Below are 25512 nucleotides of genomic sequence, written 5' to 3'. Positions count from 1 at the left end.
AGAAGTTAGAGTAGATCAAAGCAGGCAGATGTGTGGTATAAGTGTTACAATTCTTACCCATAAAAAATAATTGCTGAGCTGGGCTTAGTGGCACACGCCTTTAATCCCAGCACTTAGGAGGCAGAGGCAGGCAGAGCTCTGAATTTGAAGCCAACCTGGTCTACAGAGTGAGTTCCAGGACAACCAGGGCTACACAGAGAAACCCTGTCTGGAAAAACAAACCAAACCAAACCAAAAATTGCTGGTGTGTGGGGCTGGAAAGATGGCTCAGCAGTCCAGAGCACTGGCTGCTCTTCTCCCTAGCATTGAACTCTGGTTCAGTTCCCAGCGCCCACATGGTGGCTCACAACCATCTGTATCTCCAGTCCCAGGGGGTCCCACACTCTTCTGGCATAGGTGTACACAGACCACATGAAGCCCAAACATTCCCACACATAAAGTAAATACATATTCCTTTACCTTGCTGACGGGTGCTGAGGTGTTGACACACGTGGCCTTCTTGTCCTCTCCACTATCCACCGTGGACAGGCTGCGATTAAGCGGGAGAATTCTGTACTTGGTTTTGGATGGCATAGTCCCTGTGGTTTCTTTTCCTTTTACATTGGATTAGCAAATCAATAAGAACTAAGAGGTCACTGGGGTTGACCGGGTGGCGAGTACTCGAAGGTGGATGGTGATGGCGGCAAAGTAACTCGGGCCAAAGCTCCTTCCAGTGTGCTTAGTTCTCTCGACACTGTAGTCTGCTTCAGCTCTGTTGTGTGAGAGACACAAGAGCCGTGGAGACGGTGCCTCTGTCAACTCTTTGGGAAGGCAAATGCCTGCATTTCAGGGCTGCGGCAACAATGGAGGACCACGAGGTTAGACGACACAAGGTTACTTCGCAAGCCTGCTGTGCCTGAGTAACCACTGTACCCTCTTTATGGTGTCTCAAGACTGAAGAGTCAGACTCGATTCCAGTGCTGTACATGTTGAGATTCCAAGAGACCTGAGGACCATCTGCTGTCAGTCTTCTCGCAGTTCTCATCATTGCATGTCAGAGGCTGGAGGCGAGGCAGGAAAGCGGCTCCTTCCTCCCAAATCCAAGGCCAGCAAACAATTTAAAGATTCCCCTGCAATTCTGATGTTCTAAAGAACTTACCCAAGTGATCATTGTTTTTCAAGTTCCACTAAATGGCCCTTAATAGCAATTCATCCTGTAGATCAGCCTCAGCCAAAGGAAACAGGAATCAAGTTGCCTGGTAATAAACCGGCCCTGGTGAGCACAGGAAAAAAAATTAAAGATGAAATTTGTTTTAATACTAGTGTTTTAGTTAACACATTCTACCCAAAATGTTATCATTTCATGGACTGGAGATGTAGCTTACTTGTAGACTGTTTGCCTAGGATGCACAAAGCCATGGGTTCAATCCCCAAGCTTTGCATACACTGGATGTGAGGGCATCTGCTTGTAAATCCCAGTGCTCGGGAGATGGAGGCAGGACAGTCAGAAGTTCAAGGTCATCCTTGGCTACACAGGGAGTTGGAGGTCAGCTGAGCTACATGAGACTTTGTCTTAAAAAAAAAATAAAGTTAGCCTGTCTGTGGTGGCACAGGTCTTTAATCCCAGCACTGGGGAGTCAGAGGCAGGCAGATCTCTCGAATTCTAGGCCAGCCTGGTCTACAGATTGAATTCCAGAATAGCCAGGGCTACAAAGAGAAACCCTGTCTCAAAACAAAACAAAAAACCAAAACAACAACAACAACAAAAGAACTAAGAAGTGTAGAAATTTTGGCTGGGCAGTGGGGGTACACACCTTTAATCCCAGCACTTGGGAAGCAGAGACAGGTTAATCTCTGTGAGTTCGAGGCCAGCCTGGGCTACAGAGCAAGTTTAGGACAGTCAGGGCTACAGAGAAACCCTGTCTTGAAAATCACACACACATACACACACACACACACACACACACACACACACACACACACACACACAAATTATCATTTCAATCTAAAGTCAGCATTATATATAGCTGAACATACCTCGTTTTTCCTTGAAAAGAAGAAGTCTGTTAGCCAGATCGGGCTGCCGACACAATTTAGCAGATTAAGGTACTTGCCACCAAGCCTGATGACCAAGCAGGAGGAGGGAACTGATTCCCACAGGTTGTCCTCTGACCTCTGCATGTACACTCACACAAGTAGATACATGTTTAAAACAAGGGGAAAAAGAAGCCGTTACCGGCCCAGCTTCGGGTTAGTCGTATAGTTGGGTACAGTCGTATAGTTTTCGAAAGGCTTTGGGTTTAATCCCCAGCACCACAAGGAAGAACAATAAAGCAAAACCAACAACCAAAAACCTCAGTGATTGCTTTTCAAATCTTTTTAAAAAATTTATACTCATTTATTTTATTCTTACAACTAAAATAGTCTATTAAGTAAAGATGGTTTCTAAAAGTCTTAGGGTTTCTATTGATGTGATAAATACTGTAACCAAAAGTAATGTGTAAAATTACCAAAAACACCCAACCAGGACACTCAAAGAACTCGCTTCCCCTATCCCCCACTAAAACGTTAATGCTAAGCTGGGCACGGTGATGCCTGCTTTTAATTCAGCAGGAGGCAGAGGCTAGTGGATCTCTGAGTTTGAGGACAGCCTTGTCTACAAAGCAAGTTCCAGGATAGCCAAAACTGTTACCCAGGAAAACCCTGTCTCAAAAAACCTAAAATAAATAAATAAACTATAGTAATAAATAAGATAAAATGTTAATGCTAAGTGTATTTGAAAAGTAGCAACATGGGTGAATGTGGGTTTCTAATCTTGATTCTTTATGCTATTTGGATTGTTTTTTAAATTTATTCTTTCACAAATCTTATCTTAAATTCTCACCTAAGCTATCACAGACTAGCTTTAAAAAAGAAATCAAAGCTGAGTATTGTGGCCCATACCTTCAATCCCAGCACTTGGGAGGCAGAGGTAGACAGATCTCTATGAGTTCGAGGCCAGTCTGGTCTACAGAGTGAGTTCCAGGACAGCCAGGACTACACAGAGAAACCCTGTCCCAAATAAACAAACAAACAAAACCAAGAACAAATCATGTATTGTAAACTGATCTGCAAGCCAGAAAAATGGCAGATAGGGCAGGCGTGGAATGGACATTGTAGATTGCCCTCCTTTCCTGTTATCCACTTCATGCTGTGCGTCATTTCACAGCCCCCGACCTGTGTGCTTTATTTCATTCTCCTGTCTTGTTCACGGGGTTGTTCTGTCCCTGAGTGAGCATAGTTGGAGATGATGTGATTTGGTATGTGGAGGAGGGAAAAAGCACAGATACTGGTCCTGATGGGAGGATTCTGGTTTTGGGAGTACCAGGCTGGGGGAAGGATCACTCTGAGCGAGGCTACCAGGAAATGGAAGTCAATCCCAATGACACATTCTGCTTTTCCTTTTCCTTTGCTTGGGACGAGCTCTGGCGTTGGAGGTGCCTTGGAGATACAGGAGCTGACCGTCTTCATGCTTGCCAGCCAAGTCAGGCTGTCATGTCTGAATGACATATAATCGACAGTGTAGATTATCACAACCAATGTGTCATATTTGTTTGCGATTTTAAAAGCCAAATGTGAATAATAAAACTGCATCAGTAGAAAAAGTTCTTAAACGATGTATGTTATTTGTAGGAGAGAAGTACGACCATCTTTCGCTTCCAAAGCCGATGGTAAGTACAGGACCCCTGCACACTTCAAAGGCCGTTTTCAGAATTTAAATTGTGCTTTCTTTGCTTTTTGCTACTCCCTTCCTTCAGCAGCAGGGAAAGTTAGGAGAGTCAGTGTCCACTATTCAGTTACTACTCTGGCTGGCAGACTTCATGTGGCCTGTACTCTTAATATTTGTGTTCAGCTTTGGTAGTTGAGAGAACTGTGGAAAGTGGAAAGCGGAAAGTGGCTTTCTTTTCATATCTTTGGTTTAGTTTGCAAAGAAATGTTGAATCATTTTCTGTATATAAAGACATTCATTGCTACACTTGGTAGCGTACGCCTTTATTCCCAGAATTTGGGAGGCAGAGGCAGGCAGGTATCTGTGAGTTAGAGGACAGCCTGGTCAAAGTACTGAATTCCTGGGCTACATAGTTGAGACTTTGTCTCAAAAAAAAAAAAAAAAATGTTTTTATGCTTTCTACATAGGCAAAAACATGCCATGAGAAAGATAAAAAAGAGTAATAAATTAGCTGTACAGTGGTCCTAAGATCCATTTTAGGAATTAGCATTTCTATCTTTTGGCTGATAGCCTTTTAACATCATGTTATCTATGTAACATTTTGGTGAACTCAATGATTCATTTGTAAATAACATGGCATTTATAATTGTGAATAAGATGCAGGATATTTAGAAAAGAGACTTTATCAGAAAAATATCAGTTATCATGACGACTAGTCTTTTAGCGCAGTCAAATGCCCTGATAGCCAAACTTCAGAATTGGGGGAGCCACAAACAAGTAAAAGCAGACTGCAGAAGTAGCTCCTGAGAGAGAAGAAACTGTGGTGGCAGATGAGAAAGTGAAAGACTTAAGACTCCACCCAGCATGAAGTTAAAACTATGTCCCCAGTCACAAAGAAAGGGGGACTCTGGTGTCTCACGTATAGAGCAGGCCACCACAGCCAAATGGATTGGTCATCAAATGCTCCTTGATCAGTTCCTGTTGGCCAGGTGTCCCATGGGGCACTGGGTGGAAAAAGTGCTAATGATGAGCCACACGGGCGAGGGGTTGAAACGTCCTGTTTGCTGTGTAGTTCTGTTGCCTAGACCTGTCTGGCCCAAATTTGATAATCACAAAATAAATTGGGTGAATCATTACATCAATGAAAAAGACAGGATGGTCTTTCAGACACATACCTAATTAAAAATTTAGGTAGCTATGTAAAGAAAAATTTGTGAAGTGGATTTCATATGATAGTTTATTCCCAGTATGTCCCAAACATTATTATTTTACTACTTAACATGGAACTGTGGAAAACTTTTTAGCCTCTTTGTCATCTTAAATCTTCAAAATCTGGGGTGTATTTTACACATATAACACATCGTAATTCAGACTGGCCTTACTGTGGCTAACAGCTGCTATATTAGATAGTACATATTTAATCTTGTATAAAAAGAAAATGAAGAGAGGAGAGAGAATTTATTAACTATTATTAATAGTAACAGTGGTGATGGGCACATGGTTTCAGAAGACAGTATGGTCAGTAACAAGATAGGTGATGTCTGGGGATGGTAATAGCAGTGGGAATGACTGAGAATGGATAGATGACAAATGAAATCCTCACGTTTTCAAGACAAGGGCTGCTGAGACGGCCTAGTGGTTAAGAGCGCATACTGCTCTTTCAGAGGGCTTAGGTTTCGTTCCCATTACCCATGCAGGGTGGCTCACAACCCCCTGACTGAAACCTAACAGTATCAGACACCCTTTTCTGGACACTGTGGGCACTTGCACACACACATACATGTGTACACAGATACACACATACACACACACACACACACATACATGTAGATGTAACCAATCGTCTTATTAAAATAAGAAACACAGAGCCAATGTAAAAGAGAAAGCCGAGAGGTCAGAGCTCAGAGATAAAATCTTACCTCCTGCAGTGCTCCTAACTTCCCCGAGAGAGAGCTTCTTCCTGTTTGTCTGTCTTTAAATAGTCTTTCTGTTCTGCCTTCTCATTGGTTGTAAACCCAACCACATGACTGCCTCGTCACTGCCTGTAAGTACTGCCCTCCAGGTCTTAAAGGCGTATGTCTCCAATACTGGCTGTATCCCTGAACACACAGAAATCTACCTAGCTCTTCTAACCACCACGCTCTTGCTATGGCTCTAATAGCTCTGACCCCAGGGCAACTTTATTTATTAACATAAAATTAAAATCACATTTCAGTACAAATAAAATATCACCATACATACATGTGTACACAGATACACACACACACACACACACACACACACACACACACACACTATGGGTGTGTGCTGAAATACTTTTGTAAACTGAATAGAGGTAGAAGAAAAACATAAAACTGCAAAATCATTTTGTGAATTTTTGGGAAACAGTTTTTTTGTGTCTTAGTTTATTATCAACACAGTTTGGAAGTAAAAGTTTTATCTAATTTTCCTATTTTAATAGCCTTGACTCCAGTAGATGACAGTAGTTAATATCCTGCTGTATTTAATCAAATGAAGATATGTTGATTGTTTTAAGTGCTATAAGCTGGGGCTTCTGTAATACAGTTCAGAATAAGGAAAGACATCATACAGCTGGGTAGGAAATGCGCACCTGAAGCTCTAGCTCTTGGAAGCCTGAGGATCAAGAATCTGATGCCAGCCTGGGCCATAAGACAGATTCCCAAAAAAAGTCAAAACAAACCAACACAGGACAAAAGCAGCAACAACAAAACAAGAAAAGAGAGAGCTCACGCTGTGTGGCTCACTGAGAAGGCACTTGCCTCCCATGCACAGGCCTGGGCTTCATCCCCAGTGCTGTGGGAAAGGCAGAAAAGATATCTCAGACCCTAATGAGCTGAATGGAAGGAGCATGTTATTGAACTTAGTGGGGTCCCCCCAATCTTTAGTAACATCATTTTAAAATATTTCTTTAGTTGAATATAGCACAGCTAACTATACTTTTAGAAAATTTTAGCTCCTTTTTAAGAGAGCAAATATAGTCTTGTGCTATTTATACTTGGAAATCTTCAGCTTTATATAACAAACTGCATTTCCCAATAGTGTCCACTAGGTGACAGGCTTGATCACATTTTTATTTGTTCATTCTTTATACATATATTTATTTTTCTGGGCAGGGGTGGGGGTAGTGTGAGCATGTGCCATGGTAGGTATGTGCAGGCCAGAGACTGTGTGAAGGAGTTGTTCTCTCCTCCTGATATGTGGGTCCTGGGGACAGACTTAGGTTGTCAGGCCAGGCAGCAAGCAAGGGCTTCTGCCCACTGAACTGTGAGGCTAGTCCCATGGCCACATTTTAAAGATGGTTTACCCTTAACAGTCATTAAATACTTTTGTAATTAAATTTGTAAAAATAAAAATCATGTAACACAGCTAAGATAAGGAGTAAAGTCTAAATAAAACCTAAAAGTATCGAGAGGCTGCTGAGTTTTCTTCACATATTGCTTTGTGGCCTACTAGGCCAAAGAAGAAACTAAAGACCAAGTGACACCCAGGCGGAGTCAGTTTAGTTCTCATGAGCACAGGCTTGTGCTTGTGTGTGTGCATGTGTGTGTAGGGCAGCACAGTTTTTCTATGCCAGTATGTATCCCATTATGACATTGAGAGGTACCTGTATATGTACTTGAAAAGTTTGGTGATGAGCGCTGGGGAGATGGCTTAGTGGTTAAGCACGGTGGCTAGTGTTATATACTACCGCTATAACTCTGGCTCCATTGGATCTGTGCCGTCTCCTGGCCTCCAATGGCACCTAGAGTGTACATGGTGCACAGACATTCATGCAAGCAGAACAGCTATACACATAAAGTTTTAAAAAATGAAAAGTTTTGATCTTTTTTTTTAAAGATAGACAGGCACATGAATGTTTACTTGACTGTAATTCACATTTTGCATATATATGTAAATACATGGTAAGTGTGTGTGTGTGTGGGTGTGTGTGTGTGTAATTTGGATATGTGTTTTCACTGGACCAATGGCTTTCTCCGGTTATTGGCCACTTTGTCTCTCCTGGCCTATCCTGTCCTGGAACTCATGCTCTAAGTATGGGAGCTCCTAACATGGCTGAGAGGAGGAGAAATTCTCACCGTGGACTGTCATCTCCAAGGAACTTTTGAATATACAGTCCAAAGACAGATTGTTATAGTTAGTGTAGGGCGTATTGTGGTTCTCTGTTCTTCTTGATGTTAACTGGTATGCATCTGTGAACTAGCCTGGTGACCTAACTATGATAGGTTTCTCCCCTTCTAGAGGAAATGCACTGAGTTCTCAATAGTGATGTGAAAACAAACGTGCTCTTTCTGAAATAGGAGACCACTGAGCACTGGTTCACATGACATCCTAAATCAAAGTGTAAAGTCCACATCCTGGGCTTCAGGCTTAGCAACTGTGGTGGCTTTGAAATTAGGGTGTTGGAATTCAGAGAGGGGAAGGCATTAGGTTATAGAGTCCGAACCAGTAGGAAAGTGCTTACCAAACCTTTAGTGATTCATTTTAATAGACAGTTCACCAGAATCACTCAAATGTTACAGTAGTCTTATTATAGCAGAGAAGCCAGGGAGCTTTGGGGGACATTATCAGTGGATTCTGAGAATATGTGAGGTGTCGTTTCGAGGTCCCTAAAGACCTCGTGCAAAGAGGAAGGCACCTTGAAATACAGAAAACAGACTACTGGACCTGACCCTCACCTTTGTGCCCCTGGCCCTGAATTCCAAACTGATGACTTGCTCTGAGCAGAAACCACCTAGTAGAATATTTACAAGTATAGTTAACTGCAATTTAACTACCTGCTGGGTCTGGTAAAGTTAGGATCCGTCACAAGTTCATATGTTTTTTATTACTGCCATCTTTCCTCACGATTAAATGCTAAGATTTTCTAATCTTTTTATTGTTACAGAAGAATAACGCAAACCTGAAATCCTTAAAGCCTGACAGACCTGATTCAGAGGTAAGCTCCTTGGTTGTGTAGCAGCCTTACATCAATGACGACAGTTGTGACATCTGCCTTCCAAGGACAGACCTGTGACGGACTGTGTTTGCAGGAGCAGGCCAAGACAGCAAAGCTCGGGCTGAAGCTTGCATCGCTCACCTCCGATGCCGACTGTGAACTCGAGAAGTGGGAGGATCAGGAGACCGAGATTGTTCGACACGGCAGGAACATGTCCAGGATGGCCTACTCTCTGTATTTGTTTACTAGGTAATTAATGCAGTGACGTTTGATTTGTCTTCATAGTTGCTTATTCAGAAGTTCTGAGACAGGGTCTCACTGCAGCCCAGGCTGGCCTGGAACTTGCAGTAATCTTCTGTCTCAGGCTCCTGAGTACTGGGATTATAGGCATGAACCCTGAATAAATAAATCTTTGAAAAGCTGAGAAAAGACAACTCCACGAGGGAGAGAGGCTAACTGAAGCTCTGTGGGCTGGGATATATGGTTTGGGGACAGAAATACTAAGGTTCAGGAGAACAGAATTCCTGTAGTACATAGATGTAGAATGCCTTGTTCACTTAGGAATGTCTCTGTAATATAAAAGTGCAGTTGTAGCTACTGGAGTATACATCCTCTGATTTGTGTCTAGACCACCCCCCTCTTACGCATTCTGTTGGAATTTACCTCTCATTTTTTCAGAGTTCTTAATTCTTGGTAGCTTTTAAACTCCTGAATAAAACTGTCCACACAAATTGTATTATGATTACTTTCTACATTTAGAACTGGAATTTTCTATATGCTTCATTGAAGCTGCCGCTGAGTTCCTGCCAGGGCTGAAATTAGAATTGAGGACTTCCTGACTTTGGGTCTGCTCTTTTGATTGCATTAGAAATGTGTTTTGGTTGAGATGAATTATCAGATCTTATATATTTACTCATGAAGCAAAATGAAAAGGACAAAGAGCTCTATTAACTGGCCAGTTTCAGCTTTCTTTGCATTTAAAATTAACATATATAATTTTAACTTAGGAAGTAACAGTTAAAGTTGTTTTAAGAATAAAGTCAAAATATTATCAGTGTGTTCATGTTATTCTTTAAAAATTTGAGTTCTGATAATATACAGAATGCTCTAAGACATAAATGTTACATAAACCAATGTCCAGGTAATATTTATCTTCTTAATAACTCCTTCTGTTTTAGAGGAGAGGGACCACTGAAAACATCACAGGACTTAATTCACTTCCTAGAGGTATGTTTTATTTTCACAAGTACTCAGAGTGATAAGATCAGGCAGGATAAAAAGAGGAAGGTGAGGGGTGGTTGGAAAGACTTCTCTGAGGCGCCTTTGAGTAGGCGCGTTACTGAAGGGAGAGAGTTGGAAGGGGATGTGGGCTAAGAGTATTTCCGAGGCAGGACTCGTGCAATGGCCAGGGTACGAGATGGACCTGAAAGAGTCAGGCGGCCATGCAGACAAAGTGCGGAGCCACAGTGAAGTGGCTGCCATGGTGTCTCTGCAGAGCCTAAATGTCCCTTTGTTTGCAAGTGTGGTGCTGGTGAGGCACTCAGGGCTGAGAAGCAGTGGTATGATATAACGTCTAAAAGGGTTGTGACCTACCCAGCGCAGGAGATGGTAGTGACACTGAGGTGGGGAACACCAGGGAGAAGAGCAGGTTTTAAGGTGGAAATCAAGCATCTTGTTGGATGCAAAGGCTAGTGTCAGGTTGAACATTTTGGGGAGTTCCTGGCTTTAATGTGCTTTTACAAGTGTGACATTCAATCAGACAGACACAGCAGAGCAGCCGTGAGAACTGAGAGAATGTGGAATGAGGAGGGATGTGGGGAAGTGAATCATTCAGTGCCACCCGACCTAAGAGAAAGCCTGCTGCTTCCCCTTTCAGGGCTAGGGACAAATGCAAAGGGCTACTGCTCCTTGAAATCTGTTAGTCAGCAATGGCAAGGTAGGAAGTTGGGGACTAGAAGGTCAAAATCCACCCTTTTTCTTCCATACTCTTTATCTAGCTTACTAGCAGGACCATTTTTCTCCCTAATTCATTCTGATATTTGCCTTACTACTGTTCCCAGGTACACCTGTCTTCATCCCTTACTGCTGTGGTAGCATTTTAAAAAGGTTTATTATGGTTGTTATTATTTGTGTGTGTGCATGAATGAATGCCACTGTGCAGGTGTCCCCAGAAGCCAGAAGAGGGTGACAGATTCCCTGGAGCTAAAATTACAGGTGGTTGTGGATGTTTGGTTCTGGAACTGAATTTGGGTCCTCTGAGAGAGCAGCAAGTGCTCTTGCCCGCTGAGCCCCGGCTACAGCCCAAGGTGGAGTTGTAAAGGGAAATAAGGCTTCTGCATTTTAATGTGTCCTGACTGGTCCTCGAACTTGTCTGGCCCGGATCTTCACTCCTCTCCATAGTTCTGTTCTCTTCAATGTAAAATGCAAGGTGAACAGACAAAATCTGAAAATTACAACAAAATGTAACAGTCTGGATTGGTCCTCTCAGCCGGTGTGCAATGTGTCTGGAAGTAAATTTGGTCATGGTTGGGTGGAAGCAGCAGAATTCTAACTTGTCCTCATTCTCCAGGATGACTCGTGACTCTTATACTTGAGGATTCACAAAAAGAATGTCCTACTTATTTTTTGACAATTTTATACATGTATATAATGATCTTGACCTTACTCTCCCCCCTGCATTCCTTTCTCTTATCCCCCTCCCCGGAACTCGATTTTTCTTCTTCCCAGGTCATGCCCTTCCTACTTTCATGTCTTTTTTTTTTTTTTTTTTTAATACCCCACTGTTTAATTGGGGTTGCTTGCATGTGTCCAGGTGTGAGGTTATTTACTGAATCCTGGGCAAGTGGTTACGGCCTGAAGAAAAATGATTCCCCTCTGTAATTGGAGATCTTAGGAACTGAGCCGGGGATCCCTTCAGAAAGGAACAGAGAATTTGTGAGGCTGTGGGTCCCAGGCCTGTGTGGCTCTGCAGAATAATGGATGTCTATAGGGACAGAGGTGCCTCTCTTTGGATTTTGTCTTAGGTCTGGGACAATTTCTGATTCCAGCTCTTCCTGTGGTACAATGAAAAATGTTAGGAGCTCTAGGGCTGATTCTTAATGTCTGGGTTATTTTTCAACTATGTGAAATAATTGAGAATTTGTTTACCAACCATCCAGAAGACATTGATCTTGAATAGCACTGTTTCCCTTCTCTACCAGGTTTTTGCTGCAGAGGGATTAAAGCTTACTTCAAATGTACAGTCATTTTCGAAACAGGTAATCATTTCTGTCTGTCTTCACATACCTACACTGGAAGCATATTACTAACACATGAGATAGGCAAATTCAGAAAAAATTAGCTTGTTTTCTTGTTTTTGTTACACTGTGTACATTTTTGTGTGGTTATATTTAGCATGAATCTTAAAAGGTCTTATTAATAAAAACAAACCCAGCACCAGGTATTGGGGTGAATGCTGGAAGATCAGAGAGACAGAACAGGCCACAGCTAACCTCACCTGGCCAATTTCTCAGCTGATCCTGTTTCCTCAAACTGGAAGCCTATGTGTCCTCATTCGAATGGATCTCAGCTGAACTGCTGCTCAAAAGCCTAAAAGCTTAACTAGCTCTAGTTCCTGGTTTTCACGCCTTCTATACCTTTCTGCTTTCTGCCATTACTTCCTGGGATTAAAGGCGTGAGTCACCATGCCTGGCTGTTTCCAGTGTGGCTTTGAACTCAGATCCGGATGGATCTCTGCCTCCCAAGTGATAGGATTAAAGGCATGTGTGCTACCATTTTCTGGCCTCTATGTCTATCTAGTGGCTGTTCTGTCCTCTGACCCCAGATAAGTTTATTAGAATGCACAATATATTGAGGGACACTATATCACCACAGTTACAATATTCCTATGGGGATGGATCTAACCCATTGGAAGACCTTCTCTAGTATGCACAAAGTCCTGAGTTCTGTCTGCAGCACCACAAAAGACAAAGAATAACAAATATTCATGATTTGTGGAAATTCTACATTATTAACAAACAAACACTGTTTCATGATTTTGTTAGTGACATCCTATGAGATTTGAGTTATTTCTTATTTTTATATTAAAAAAAATCAAGCACTAAGGAAAGAAAAGAGATACAGGCTAGGTGTGGTGTAACACTCAGGAGACCAAGACAGGGGTGGTGTTTATGTGTTTAGGGCCAGCCTGGTCTACATCATGAGTACCAGGTCAGCCAGGGCTCCATGTGAGATGCTGTCTAGAAGGGAAAAAAAAAAAAGTATACAAGATGGAGTTTTGTTGGGGTTGCAATAACTTCCTAAATTACATTTCAGCTGAAAGATGACGACAAACTTCTGCTTCTCCTGGAAATAAACAAGCTAATTCCTCTATGCCACCAGCTTCAGACAATAACTAAGACATCTTTGCAGAACAAAGTGTTCCTAAAGGTAAAGCAGAGGGTGGGTTATCTGGGGAACACTTGGGAATATCTCACGTCTCTTTATCAGTAGCTCCAGCCCTCCGTGCTAACGTGCACAGCAAGTGTTTCATGCTTGTCTGAAAGCAGCTGCTCTCTAACTGATCCCAGAGAGCAGCAGGTCACCAAAATTAGACTGGAGGCTGCAGCCTAGTCCCTAGCGTGGAGCAGCAACCTCCGCATGCTTCTCTTGTCCTTACCTCTCTATGGCATAAGTGCCTTGGAGTTGAGGCTCCTGAAGTATATCTGAGGAGCTTGGGTGGAGTGGAAAGAATTGCCAAGTAGGGGGTGCACTGCAGTGTGGAGTGTTTTAGAAGCCCATGCATAGCCTGAAGGAGAAGAGCTGCTGTTCCACCCTCCTACCTGGGGTTCCATGAAACAGGAATGAGACCAGGCAGTCAGTGCTCCCCATGTTCTGGAGCCTCAAGTCACCTCGGGTATCCTGATCTATACCTTTGATGATTTCTTAGATTTCCATGATGGAGAAACTTCACCACTGTAAAACCAAGTAGATGATGTTTTTGAAGTACTGCTTTTAGGATGACACACATGCTTTGTCACCATAGGTTGACAAGTGTATTACAAAGATAAGGTCCATGATGGCTCTCGTGGTCCAGCTCCTGTCACTGTGCTATAAGCTACTGAAGAAGGTGAGCTGGTTTTTCTGTATTCAACTTTGTTTCTTAATGGAAAATGTCAGTGTGTGCACCAGTCACTTCGAAGTTTGTTTTCAGAGCACAGCACAAGCTAATTGTCTCACCTCTTTCCTCCAGGTGGAAAATAACCAGTGGGTGTCCACGACGAATAAAGATACCATGGATGGGAAGACTTGAGCAGCCTGCAGTTCATCTCTGGAGTATCACGTGGCACAGCTGACCTTTCTAAAAAGCAAATGACCCTTTGTATTTTCAGAAATTCATCGTTTTTTGTTTTTTTTTTTTTTTTAAAGAGAATGCTGAAATCTTTCTTTCTTCTGATCTTCAGATTAGAAAGCTTAACGAGAGTCACTGCCGTGGCAGTTGCTAAGAGTCTAATGGCAGTGTGATTTTAAAGTAGACATTGTGTTCAGGGTGTTCTTCAGCACACACCAAATGTCCCAGCTGTCTTAATGACAGCTGAATCCCAAAGACGCAGTCGTGAATGCATACGCCCCTTTGGCATCCTTAACTGTTTTATTTAAGCTGATTATCTACAACACTAATTTCAGCAGAAAATATCTAGTGACCTGGTTGAATGCAGAGGTTTTCTTAGACCTGTGGACTCTTCTTCAGTTCTTGTTGAAGCAGGCTAAGGGTCCCTCAGATGCCTGGTCACATCGCTGCTAGCACTGTTGCTTCTAACAAGCATCTCACCGGGTAAGGTCATTAGGCCACATCTGTCCCTTCCCTGCTTCAGAAAGGAAGACAACAGAAGTCACTCCAAAGAACCGTGGAGCAACCAGAAGAGGAAATGGCTTTTTATTCTAGCTGTAGTATGTATAGCTGACCATGTAGTCCTGGATAGTAGATGGAATCCTAAGTATTTTTTACTGGTTTAAAAACACAGTTTTGAACTATCCTTTTCAGTATTGATGGAATGGCTGGGGCAGAAGACAGAAAATTAGAACCAAGAGGCTGTTTAAATTCCAGATACCTATGCACTGTGTTTTATGTATATGGCATTGGAATGCTCATTTTTAGACGTTTTAACTCTCGGGTTTAAACTTTTTCTTGGGCTGGGGAATTGACTCTGCTGGTAACCTGTTTGCCTTATAAGCTATGTTGTAAAGCAAGGACAAGATCGCCTAGGAGATCGTTCAGCTGATCTGTATTCCCGAGTATCAGAACAAGGGCTGAGGGAGGGAGATTCACAGTACCAGCATGTGCTACACAGAACTCTCATCTCTTTAGCTCCCATCAGAGATGTTAACACAACCAGTTTTTCAAAAGCAGTGGAATGCTGCTGCAGACTGCTGTTCAGGGGAAATGAATGCAACCATCTCCTGTGAAATAGTCTCAGAATTGTTACCAACTCATACGAGTGAAAATTCTGTGATTTCTTTTTAAACTGAGAAGAAGGATGCTAACTTCACTGGATTCTCAGTGTAAATATTTTAGTAATAAAGCAGATCCCTCAATAAAACCGATGATAAGGATCATCGGGTATGTGGTAACAATGACATTATCTTTGTTAACAAAATAGGGATTGTTAACTAGTATTAAACATGTGATAATGTACACTTCAATAAAAATTATGTTCAGTAACTGAATTTGTACCAACTAGTTTAATTTTGATCCAATAACCAAATTGGGGTGGGGCATACTGGTCAGTAATAACATTAAAGGTGCCCTTGCAACCTGTATTGTTTTATGTCTATATTTTCAAGTACTTCTGGCATGGTTTTTCGTCTGTGAAACAAAACATCCTTTTAACTTGTAATAAAACTAATGAAGAAAGATACATCCTGTGAAACAGACACAGACTCTCACAGCACGAGTCTCTTAGAATCCTCCTGCCACTCAAAGTCAGGATCTATTGCTGTGTGTTTAATTTACATCCCATCGTGGTCCCTGTAGATAGTAACTCACAGTCTTTGTCAAGTCTGATGGTGTAACTAAGGGATAGTCATGCTGATACTCAGGTTATAAAAGGTTTGTCTTATGAATTACATATATTAAAAAAAATTTTCCAGGGGCTCAGTGGTTAGAACACCGGCTGCTCTTCCAGAGGTCCTGAGTTCAATTCCCAGCACCCACATGGCGGCTCCCAACCACCTGCAATGAGATCTGGTGCCCTCTTCTGGCCTGCAGGGACACATGCAGGCAGAATGCTGTATACATAATAAATAAATCTTTAAAAAAATTTTTTTTCCATACAAATATTTGTAGGGAAATTACAAATACCTTTACACACCTGAAAATAGAATTAGAGGTGCCCAGGGGGTTGAAGCAACAGGGTAACATGACGTCAACAGCACGAGAGGACAGAACTTCCAAGTCAGGTTTTCATCTGTGTAAAACCATTTTATTTCAAGGAAATTCAGTTTTAACCCCTCCTAGTTACAGGGAGCTACTTCTTCCTTCTCAATAAACTTTTTTGGTTACGCTTAAAATCATTTCATTAAAAACAGGAAAATGACAGTCATTTCATGATTTTTGTTTTAAATTCAGTGTAAACGTCTAATCTAAACCCACAACTTCACAGCTGTTTTTTTCTAACCTAGACAATGTAGAAACCTTGCTCTGCTCTAAGACATCTGTGCCTCTGGGTGAGACTCGAACACCTTCATTACTACAAAGCGGCTGTCAGTAAAATGTGTAGATGGAGTCACCGCCATGCGCTTGCAGGAGCCAGCTCAGCAAGGTGGCGCAGTTCTTCCATTTGCTAGAAGAGCCCTTGTACATTTTCAAAGCTTTTCCATGTACAGTAGAAGGCAGACTCCACATTCCTGCCCCTCCAGCAACCTAGAGGGAAAAAGCCACAACAGAGGGGACGAGGCTGGGCTTTCCCATTGCACTTTGAAGCAGATTTGGGAAGGATGGACAATAATTTTGTTTTTTCAAAGTATTAAATTGTTGAGAAAATAATTAAGGCAAGGGGCTGGAGAGATGGCTTAGAGGTTAATAGTACTGGCTGCTCTTCTAGAGGTCCTGGGTTTACTTCCCAGCACCCACATGGTGGCTCACAATCATCTGGAATTCCAATTCCAAGGAGTCTGATGTCTTCTTTTGGCATCTACAGGCATTGCATGAATGCAATACACATGCAAACATGCAAGAAAACACATTAAAAAATCTTAAAAAAAAACACAAACAAAAGTTGAGGCAGATGCAGTAAGTGTGCCCTACATAGCATTCAAGCAGGCACTATTTATTCCCAGGTAACAGGAATGCAAAACTCTTCAAAATGTTTCTCAAGAGCTTGTATTTTTTTAATCAGAAAAATATTCCTTCTTTGCTATTTGTTAGAGAAATGAGAGGAACAGAGTGGGCTGGGAGAATGGTTCGGTCAGGAAAGTGCTTGCCTCCTGTTGTAGACTGAATGAGAAATGTCCCCCATGGTCTCATGAATTCGGAACAATTGGTCCCTAGCTGGTGGCACTGCTGGGGGGATGCGGAGACTTGCTGGAGGAAGCATGTGGGGGGGGGGGCAGGCTCTGAGTTTACAGCCTCCATCCACCCCCACTTCACTGCGTGCCTCCAGGGTGCGCGGGTCTGATCTCAGCTTCTCCTGGACAGATAGCCCCTGAACTACAAGCCAAAAAGTTGCTTTGGTCACGGTGTTTTATCAAAGCAACAGATAGGTAATTAATATAGACCTTTGTACCAAGAAGTGAGGCTGCTGCTGTGAAAAAATGTGACCACGTTTTTTTGGAAGAACTTAGAAGACTGGAACTTTGGGCCAGAAAAGTGGTTGAATGCTGACATCATTGTGAAACAAGACTTCCTGATTTGAGCCTAGAGGCCTGTAGTGCAAGCAGGTAACAGAGACAATACAAGCTGGGCTCCTAGGTTTTGGAGAGAAACAATGTCTCTAGAGGCCATTATGTGCCCCTTTGACAAAGAATCTGGCTACTTTCTACCCAAGTCCTGAGAACTGACATGAAGCTGAATTAAAAAGTAATGGACTAGGCCAGCCTGGTCTCCAAATCGAGTTCCAGGAAAAAGTAAAGGACTATCTCTGGCATTAGGTATTTCAAGATAGTGTAACTTTGACCAATGAAAACGTCTGGCCGAAATACAAATGTGCAGCTTGAGGAAAAGAGCACAAGGAAGTCACGTGCTGGAAAAGGCTGTCATTACAGAGATTAGTGCTATTTAGAAGTCTGCTCTAGGGCTGGCTAGGTGGTTAAGAGCATGGGCTGCTCTTTCAAAGGTCCTGAGTTCAATTCCAGCATCCACATGGTGGCTGACAACCATCTATAATGGGATCTGATGCCCTCTTCTGACATTCAGGCATACATCCAGATGGAGCACTCATACTAAAAAAAAAATCCATAAATAAAATTTAAAATAAAGTCTGCTCTACACTGGAACAATAGGACAGCTGGCCAAGGCAAGATTCCACCCAGATAAACTTCCAATCTGTGAAAGACCGCCTAAGATCCTGGCTGTGTGTTCCTAGAAAGCTACAAACTACAAGAGCTGCTCTGGATGTGATCAGAGGAGATGAAAGCTGGTAGTCTAATTCTGAAGTATTTTCCACAAGGTATGAGCATGGAGGCATAAAAGAATTAAAGTAGCCGGGCAGCAGTGGTACATGCCTGTAGTCCTAGCACTCGGGAGGCAGAGCCAAGTGGATCTCTGTGGGTTCGAGGCCAGCCTGGTCTACAGAGCGAGATCCAGGACAGGCACCAAAGCTACACAGAGAAACCCTGTCTCAAAAAACCAAAAAGAATAAAGGAAGCTGGATTCTTCCTTCTTGGCTTCAGAAAGCCAGAGGGCAGGCAACATGTGGTAGAGACGGAGTTTCTGCAAGAAGAGGCTATGAGAGGGGAGGCCAGTGAGTGAAGCTGTGACTGTGAATCCTGGGTTAGAGGGCAGGCCCCAAGACACTGGAAATCCCAGCTGAGAGACACGTGCCAGGGAGAGCGGCACAGAGCAGGACACTGCAGACAAATACCTGTGTCGTAGGCCGCAATGCTGGAGGCAGCCGACTAATCCCTCTGAACCAAACCTGAGAGAGTGGGCATGCTGCTGCAGGGTTTGGTGTCTCGTGCTGGCGTTTGTCTTCCTTTGTTCGGTATCTCCTCACTATGCCCACCGTCCTTCCTTTTGGAATGGGAATGTGTATTCTGTGCCATTGTGGGTTGGAAGTGTGTAACTGGTCTCTTGATTTACAGTGGGACACAAGAGACTGCACCGAGTCTTAGAAGAGACTTTGGACTTCAGAACAGTAACAACTATGGGAACTTTTGATATTGCATTAACTGCGTTTTGTATTACATGGCTATGGGTGTAAAGGCATCATGGGAAGAATGTGGGGGAGTGATAAAAGATAACCCCCACAGACTTATGTATTTGAACAGCTGGTCCCCAGTCGGTGGAACTTTTAGGAAAAGAAGTCTTGCTGGGGGATTACATCACCAGGGGCAGTTAATAACCTCACCCTACTTCCGGCTTACTCTCTGCATTTTGTGTATGGTGGAAATGTGATCTCAGCTTCCTGCTCTTGCTACCATGCCTTCTTGATAGGATGGACATCTAGTCCTGTGGAACTACAAACCCATATAAACTCCTGTGGAAGTTGCTTTTGGTTATGGTATTTTATCACAGCAACTGAAGAGTAATATACCTTGAACACATGAAGACCTGAGTTTGGGTTTTCTGGCTCATATAAGAGTTGGCTATGGTGTGTGCACTTGTAATACTGGCCTTGCAAGACGGGAGGCAGAGGTGATGGGCATCTCCCTGGAAGTTCATGAGCTGCCTGGCAAAGTTCCAAGCCAATGAGAGACTGTCTAACACCAGGTAAAAAAGCATTCGAAGTTGTTTTCTGACGTACATATATGTGCAGGTGAACACCCACAACTGCACGTCCCAACCCAACGGTACCTAGGTAGGGCAGATCGGAGAGCTTGACTACAAACGGGGAGCCCGGGCTTGTGACGTCCAGACAAAGGAGGGGGCTTAGGTAAGGTGAAGAACGACGCTTCTCCTGGGGCCGTGTGAGCAATGCTTCCCATACGCTGGCTTTCTTCAGAGCACCGATGGGTGGGGCCGGGCAGGGCGAGACTCCGACGCTGTCCCTCCGTCTGAGGCTCATGAAGTGGCTGTGGCGTTGTTCCGCTTCACCACGACCTCCTCATACTGTTGCTGTGTCAGCAGCCCCTCCGTTACGCTTTTACTTTCCTCGAATTTGGGTAGCACAACTGCGATGTAGCCTTCGGTGGACGGCTGGGGAGACAGCAGCACGTGGGACTGTGAGATGGTCTCAGGGCCATGGGCACAGGGCTTGCTTCCCCCACCTCTCCTTTACCTTCTCTTGAAGAAGAGATGGCTGGTGAAGAATATTCTCGTTCACTTCCATCAGTCGACCTCTAACGCAGCTATTTTTGAAAAAGAATTTTGGGACAGAAAATGTTGTCAGTAAGTTTTACTATCGTGAACACAGGCATTTGGGTTCCGGGGGCTAAAACACTGCTTACCTAGATATGGTGTATTCTTCTCCATCGGAGCAGTATATCTTACACAGAGGGGCGAGCTCTGTTAGAAACTGTGCCCCCTGGGTAACGAGAGGAAAGCTGCAAATTAATTGTGAATTCCCATTTCCACTGATATACCCCTCACTATTAAAACAGGATTCTAGTCTTAGAACTCGGGTGTCTTACAGGAAAATGATGTAAGTACATCAAGCTACTCATGTACTTCAACACAACAACCTACTATGTCCTAGGTACCATCTTTTAATGAGTAGTTTAGTTACAGTCTAATAATGTATTTTTTCATCTACAAATGAGAAATCTATATATGGCCAGGTATAAAGATTTCAACCTATAGGATAATCCACTGCAAGCAATATACAATTCAATATGATACGGCAGCGATATCCTACATAGTTAGTTTCATTAAGAACCCTGTCTTCTGTGGGGTGTGGTGTAGCTTGAGTTTCCCTGCCTTGCCCAGAGTCAGGACAAATCTCTGTCACCGGCCAGTCCCACAGCCGCTCAGACCCAACCAAGTAAACACAGAGACTTATATTGCTTACAAACTGTATGGCCGTGGCAGGCTTCCTGCTAACTGTTCTTATAGCTTAAATTAATCCATTTCCATAAATCTATACATTGTCACGTGGTTCGTGGCTTACTGGTACTTTACATCTTCCTTGTCCTGGCAGCGGTTCCAGGCAGTCTCCTTCTGCCTTCCTGTTCTTTTATTTCTCCTCTCTGTTAGTCCTATACTTCCTAGCTAGCCACAGACCAATCAGTGTTTTATTTATTGACCAATCAGAGCAACTTGACATACAGACCATCCCCCAGCACAGCCAAGTGCAGACCATCTCAGACACCTGCACTCAGGCCCGTGGTCCTAATCATCCTCTATGCGGACCTGCTGGGTAAAGCCACAAGGAACCCAAAAACGGGCTCCCACAGGACATACAGAACATCCCACAGCAGTGTGGTGGTATATACCTTTGATCTTTGTGCTCAGAAGACAGAGTTAAATGAATCTCTGGTTTGAGGCCAGCCTAGTATGTATGTGTGTGTGTGAGTGAATATATATATATGTATATGTGTATACACACACACACACACACACACACACACACACACACACACACATATATATATATAGAATTTCAGGTTAGTTAGGGTTACAGGGTGAGACCCAGTCTCAAAACAAAAACAAAAAACTAAAGATATCCAAAAGATCCCTATCTTTTATATTAGAAATTAATAGGTAAAGGAACTTCTTTACAGGGTCAACGTCTAAGACTTTTTGAAGAAGCAGTACATTTCTAACTAAGAGTTAAAACTAGTGGGCTGGGGAGGTAACTCAAAAGTTAGACTATTGAACCCAGGTTCAATTCCCAGCACCACATGGTAGCTCACAAGTACCTGTACCTTCATGTCTAGGGAATCTGCCAAGCTCCCCTCAACTCCGCAGGCTCCTGCACACGTCATACATACATCCACATAAAAATAAAAACAATATGTTTAAATAAACCCCACAAAACTAACTGAAAAACGTGCCTTTTAAGTATTAGTGCCATATTTAATACCCTGCCTGACAGCATGTGTGGTCATTGTTTCAGAAACTCGGGGAGGTGGGTGAAGCAGGGGTTGTTTGACAAATACCTATAAGCAGGCAAGTGTTTCATGCACCGCCCTCTTTTTTTACAAACTTCTTCTAGAGTGAACACAGGCAGTTGGAGCTGCGATTCTTTTTGACTTTCCCGAGTTTTGCTATGTAGCCTTATCTAGTCTGGTACATACTGTACAGTCCTATAGAGCCTCAGACTTCCTTCCAATTGTGCTACCTCAGCTACCCAAGAGCTGGGACACCAGGTCAAGGCCCATCTTCCATCTCATGTCTTTGGGGATAAGAATGCGAGCACAGAATCTCCTATGGTAGACAGTATACCTACCTCCTGATATACCTGTTTTCTGAGTGGGGGTAGGTGTTGGTTTTACTGAAAATAATCACACTGAACTGCCAGAAAGTCTGCTCACGGCTAACTGGATCCATTATCACATGAATATAGATATAACATTTCAGTAGGAAGGAAGAAAAATCACAGAATTCCAGGAACATACCCGCTTAAATTTCCCAGAGACTTTGTTCTGAAGCCTGCTGCAGTTGGTACTGATCTGATAGGAAACACTCTGAATAGTTTTGCCACTCTGAAGAACGGGATGGGATCCCGCCAGTGTGATGACACATATTCTATGGGGAGAAAACAGTCAGTCCTATGTTACCGCCTGGCTGGACACCTCCTCCTGTGTCAGTATCCTACAGAGCAGTGACCAGCCAGACGCCCTTCTGTCCAGTCTTCTCTCTTGGTGGCGATTGGAGCCTAAGTGTAGCATGGGGAGTGTAATAACGGAAGAGGAGAAAATAAGACTGAATTTCCTTCCCAGGAAAGGAAACAGTACTGATATGCCCAGATTGTGGCCCCTCAAAGAGACCACCAAAGACCTTGGATGTCCAGAATGCAACAGCAAGGTTTATTCTGCAGATACAAGTCTAGACAGGGACTCATTCCTACACCCAATACAGTGAGGCAGGGAGGAGTGCCTCTTTCTTGGGGAAGTTAGTTTTTATAGGCAAAACCCATAAAATTTCTTAGAGGGGAGGGGGTTAGTACGGGTCCATCCTTAATTGGTCAAGTTTTTCCCAGGCCTGGACTTTATCTTATTCTAGCTTATCTGTTTGCCCTGTCAGGAGTTTTACAACTCATCTCCGGGGTCTGGTCTTGTTATCTCTGGAGAGGGGCATCTCGTGGTTAATTGGTTACCATCAGACATCCTGACTCTGTTCTTTTGTTCCTGGGGCTGGCGCCATCATTTCTGGGGACTTGAAACTGGCCTGGCCTAGATCACAGTCCCCAAAGCCGCCACTGGAGACTTTAGGTACAGAATGCAAAAGTAAGTGTTTTCTAAGTTTACAAGTCTCCAGGGAGGCTCTTCCAAATCTCTCACTCACAGCAGGGAGGTTGGAAGGAGAGCTCCCCTTTCTTTGTGAGGCTAGTTCTTAAAGGCACAGACCATATAATTTATTTTAACCCGCCTCCCTTTTTAGTCTTTTGGTCGAATATCCTGACTGTTTTCCAAAGTAGCAGATACAGCCACCTGGGGAAAAGGGGTCTAAGTTCTTATCTACACTTAGGAATCCTGGTTTAAGCTTCTCTTTGTCTGTAGGGGATAGAGTGGGGGGTTTTACTGAGGTATCACAAGTACCACAAATCTTTAGGTAATCCTGGGGTACCAGAGAAACAGGCATGACTGTGTACACAGGCCATGGCTTATGCCTCCACAGTGACCCATTCCACAGGTTCTGGTACTTCAGTGGTTGGCTAAGCAGTAAACAACTGAACAAGACTTCTACCTGCCACCACACTCCTATAATACCATCTCAACACAGTAGAAGACAATTTTATGAATGCTCATATCCACCTCAAGACTACATCAGGCCAACTACCAGAGAAAGGTGTTGATAATTTACAATCCCTGATTTGCTTACCGGTTGGAGTGCTGTAGTATACAGTGGTCCTCACAGGGTTTTCCTTTAACATCTGGAGGAATAAATGAGTTCTTGAATTGGTATTTACTATTACCATGGGATTACCTTCTTTGGTTTGTGGATAGTTCATGCTGACAACAGTGGTCAGAATAAAAGGCCATGAAGTGTTTAAGTGGCCTAATCCAGATAGAATCATTTATTCAATGTTAAGGCAGGTACAGTTATTAACGCCTCCATCTTGTCACTTTAAAATGAGTGAGTATACTCATTTCTATTAGAGAAACACTATTATATGCACCACATTGTTTACATTATGGTGTTGTTTTGTGGGACCGCCTTTTCCTAAAAATGATTTATTTTTATTTTATGTGCATTGGTGTTTTACCTGCATGTATGTGAGGGTATCGGATTTCCCCTGGAACTGGAGTTACAAGCAGTTGGAAGCTGTCATGTGGGTGCTGGGAACTGAACCCAGGTCCTCCGGAAGAACAGTCAATGCTCTTAACCGCTGAGTCATCTCTCCAGCCCCAAGGGCTGTCTTAGAGTTACGAATAAAAATCACATTTTGGGACAATTCAGTCCTGAGGAAGGTTGCTTGTCTTAAATTTGGCCCATATCTGTTCGTGTGTGCGTCCACCAGTTTCCCTGAATTAAAAAGCCTAGTAGTGGTAAGAGAATTCCCAAAGGTGGCATCGATATTTCCTGGGCACACAAAACAGAACACCTGGGAAGCCTACTTCGAAACTTCGAAGTGGACAATACGAGCGGTCTCTTAACAAAACACTAGATACTGCTTCCTTAACTTAATGCTCTCTCCAGAGTATGGTTTCTTCCCGTCTCGAGCTAGGATTGATCCCCACGGGCACACAATCACTAGGCACTGTAAGCCCAGACAGACCAACGCGGGGTTCCTTAGTTTAGTTTACGTCCTTTCCTGCAAGCAACCCACACGTTGCACTGCGCTTCCCACGTCAGATGCGCCTACTTGAGTTCTCCAACAGTGCAAACCTGTATTCCTGGCACTAGGAAGCTCAGGAAAGGGCACGGGTGGCTCCCGTCGCGCAGCAGGAGTCCCCGCGGCATCCCGCCTGTGCGGTAGGGCAGAACTCACCATCATCCGGCACTTACCCGCTTTATACCAGCGAGTGAAGTATCGATCCACCAGGGAGGGCACCGCGGGTTCAGTAGCCGTGGCTACCTCTGGCCCCGCCAGCCCTGCCTCCGGGCATCCGATCTCTTCCATTCTCAGGGTCCAGGCCAGACGGATGGAGTTCCCGCGTGGTAGCTCGTGCGCACGCGCGCAGCTCGCCGATCTCAGCCCCCACCTCCGTCCCCGCCCCACCAGTCCCCGGTGCTCTGGGACCCACGCCCAACAGTGGGACACACACAACCGTGAGCCAGAGGGCCGAGGAACTACAGACAGCACGGCCGGACAGGGTCTGCACCGCCACGAGCTCCAGAAGAGGCGCGCTCGGCCACGCCTACGTGGTGACGTCAAGCCAGCGCGCCTGGCTGGTGACGCCGCGTCTGCGCCGCCTCGCTGGTCCTGCTTGCTCGCGGGTTTCGCCCCTTTGTGGTGCGTGTCTTTTTCTCCCGTGTGCGGTGGCGGTTCTCTCCCAGACCTGGTGCGTCGTGAGGACTCGGAGCCGCGGGCGGAGGCGAGGGCGCAGTCTCGGGAGGGCGTCTCGGGTGAGCGTTCGCCGGAGCCGGTCCGAGCCGCTGCGCGCGGCCTGGTCCTGCTCGTCCAGG

The 25512-nt window shown here is 44.0% G+C and overlaps 3 protein-coding genes across 7 annotated transcripts in view; 2 read left to right on the top strand and 1 right to left on the bottom strand.

Moving 5' to 3' along the window:
* Positions 1 to 15350, top strand: part of Ctnnal1 (catenin alpha like 1) — a 57615-nt gene extending 42265 nt beyond the window's left edge. The window contains exons 12-19 of the mRNA XM_006985277.4: positions 3652 to 3689; positions 8595 to 8645; positions 8740 to 8894; positions 9824 to 9872; positions 11846 to 11902; positions 12960 to 13073; positions 13669 to 13752; positions 13876 to 15350. Of these exons, the coding sequence (XP_006985339.1) occupies positions 3652 to 3689; positions 8595 to 8645; positions 8740 to 8894; positions 9824 to 9872; positions 11846 to 11902; positions 12960 to 13073; positions 13669 to 13752; positions 13876 to 13935 (608 nt within the window). The 3' untranslated portion in view covers positions 13936 to 15350. The remainder of the gene's footprint in view (positions 1 to 3651; positions 3690 to 8594; positions 8646 to 8739; positions 8895 to 9823; positions 9873 to 11845; positions 11903 to 12959; positions 13074 to 13668; positions 13753 to 13875) is intronic.
* Positions 15351 to 16083: 733 nt separating this feature from the next.
* On the bottom strand, positions 16084 to 25216 carry Abitram (actin binding transcription modulator). The gene is made up of 6 exons (XM_006985274.4): positions 24892 to 25216; positions 23764 to 23815; positions 22338 to 22467; positions 20229 to 20305; positions 20060 to 20129; positions 16084 to 19977 (listed from the first exon to the last, which is right to left on the bottom strand). The coding sequence occupies exons 1-6, from the start codon at positions 25004 to 25006 to the stop codon at positions 19843 to 19845; spliced, it is 579 nt and encodes a 192-aa protein (XP_006985336.1). The 5' UTR covers positions 25007 to 25216; the 3' UTR covers positions 16084 to 19842.
* Elp1 (elongator acetyltransferase complex subunit 1) overlaps positions 25208 to 25512 on the top strand; it is a 63578-nt gene continuing 63273 nt past the window's right edge. Inside the window, exon 1 of one of the 5 annotated variants that reach the window (XM_076564236.1) lies at positions 25208 to 25339. The gene's annotated coding sequence lies outside the window, so the exon portion shown is untranslated. Of the gene's footprint in view, positions 25453 to 25512 lie in introns of all 5 variants that reach the window. The other 4 variants (XM_076564237.1, XM_076564234.1, XM_076564233.1 and 1 more) reach the window with 4 other exon arrangements.

This window comes from Peromyscus maniculatus, chromosome 2 (assembly GCF_049852395.1).
Source record: "Peromyscus maniculatus bairdii isolate BWxNUB_F1_BW_parent chromosome 2, HU_Pman_BW_mat_3.1, whole genome shotgun sequence".
Taxonomy (NCBI): Eukaryota; Metazoa; Chordata; class Mammalia; order Rodentia; family Cricetidae; genus Peromyscus; species Peromyscus maniculatus.
Note: the sequence above shows the minus strand (reverse complement) of the source record. Positions and strands in the feature narration are given on the sequence as shown.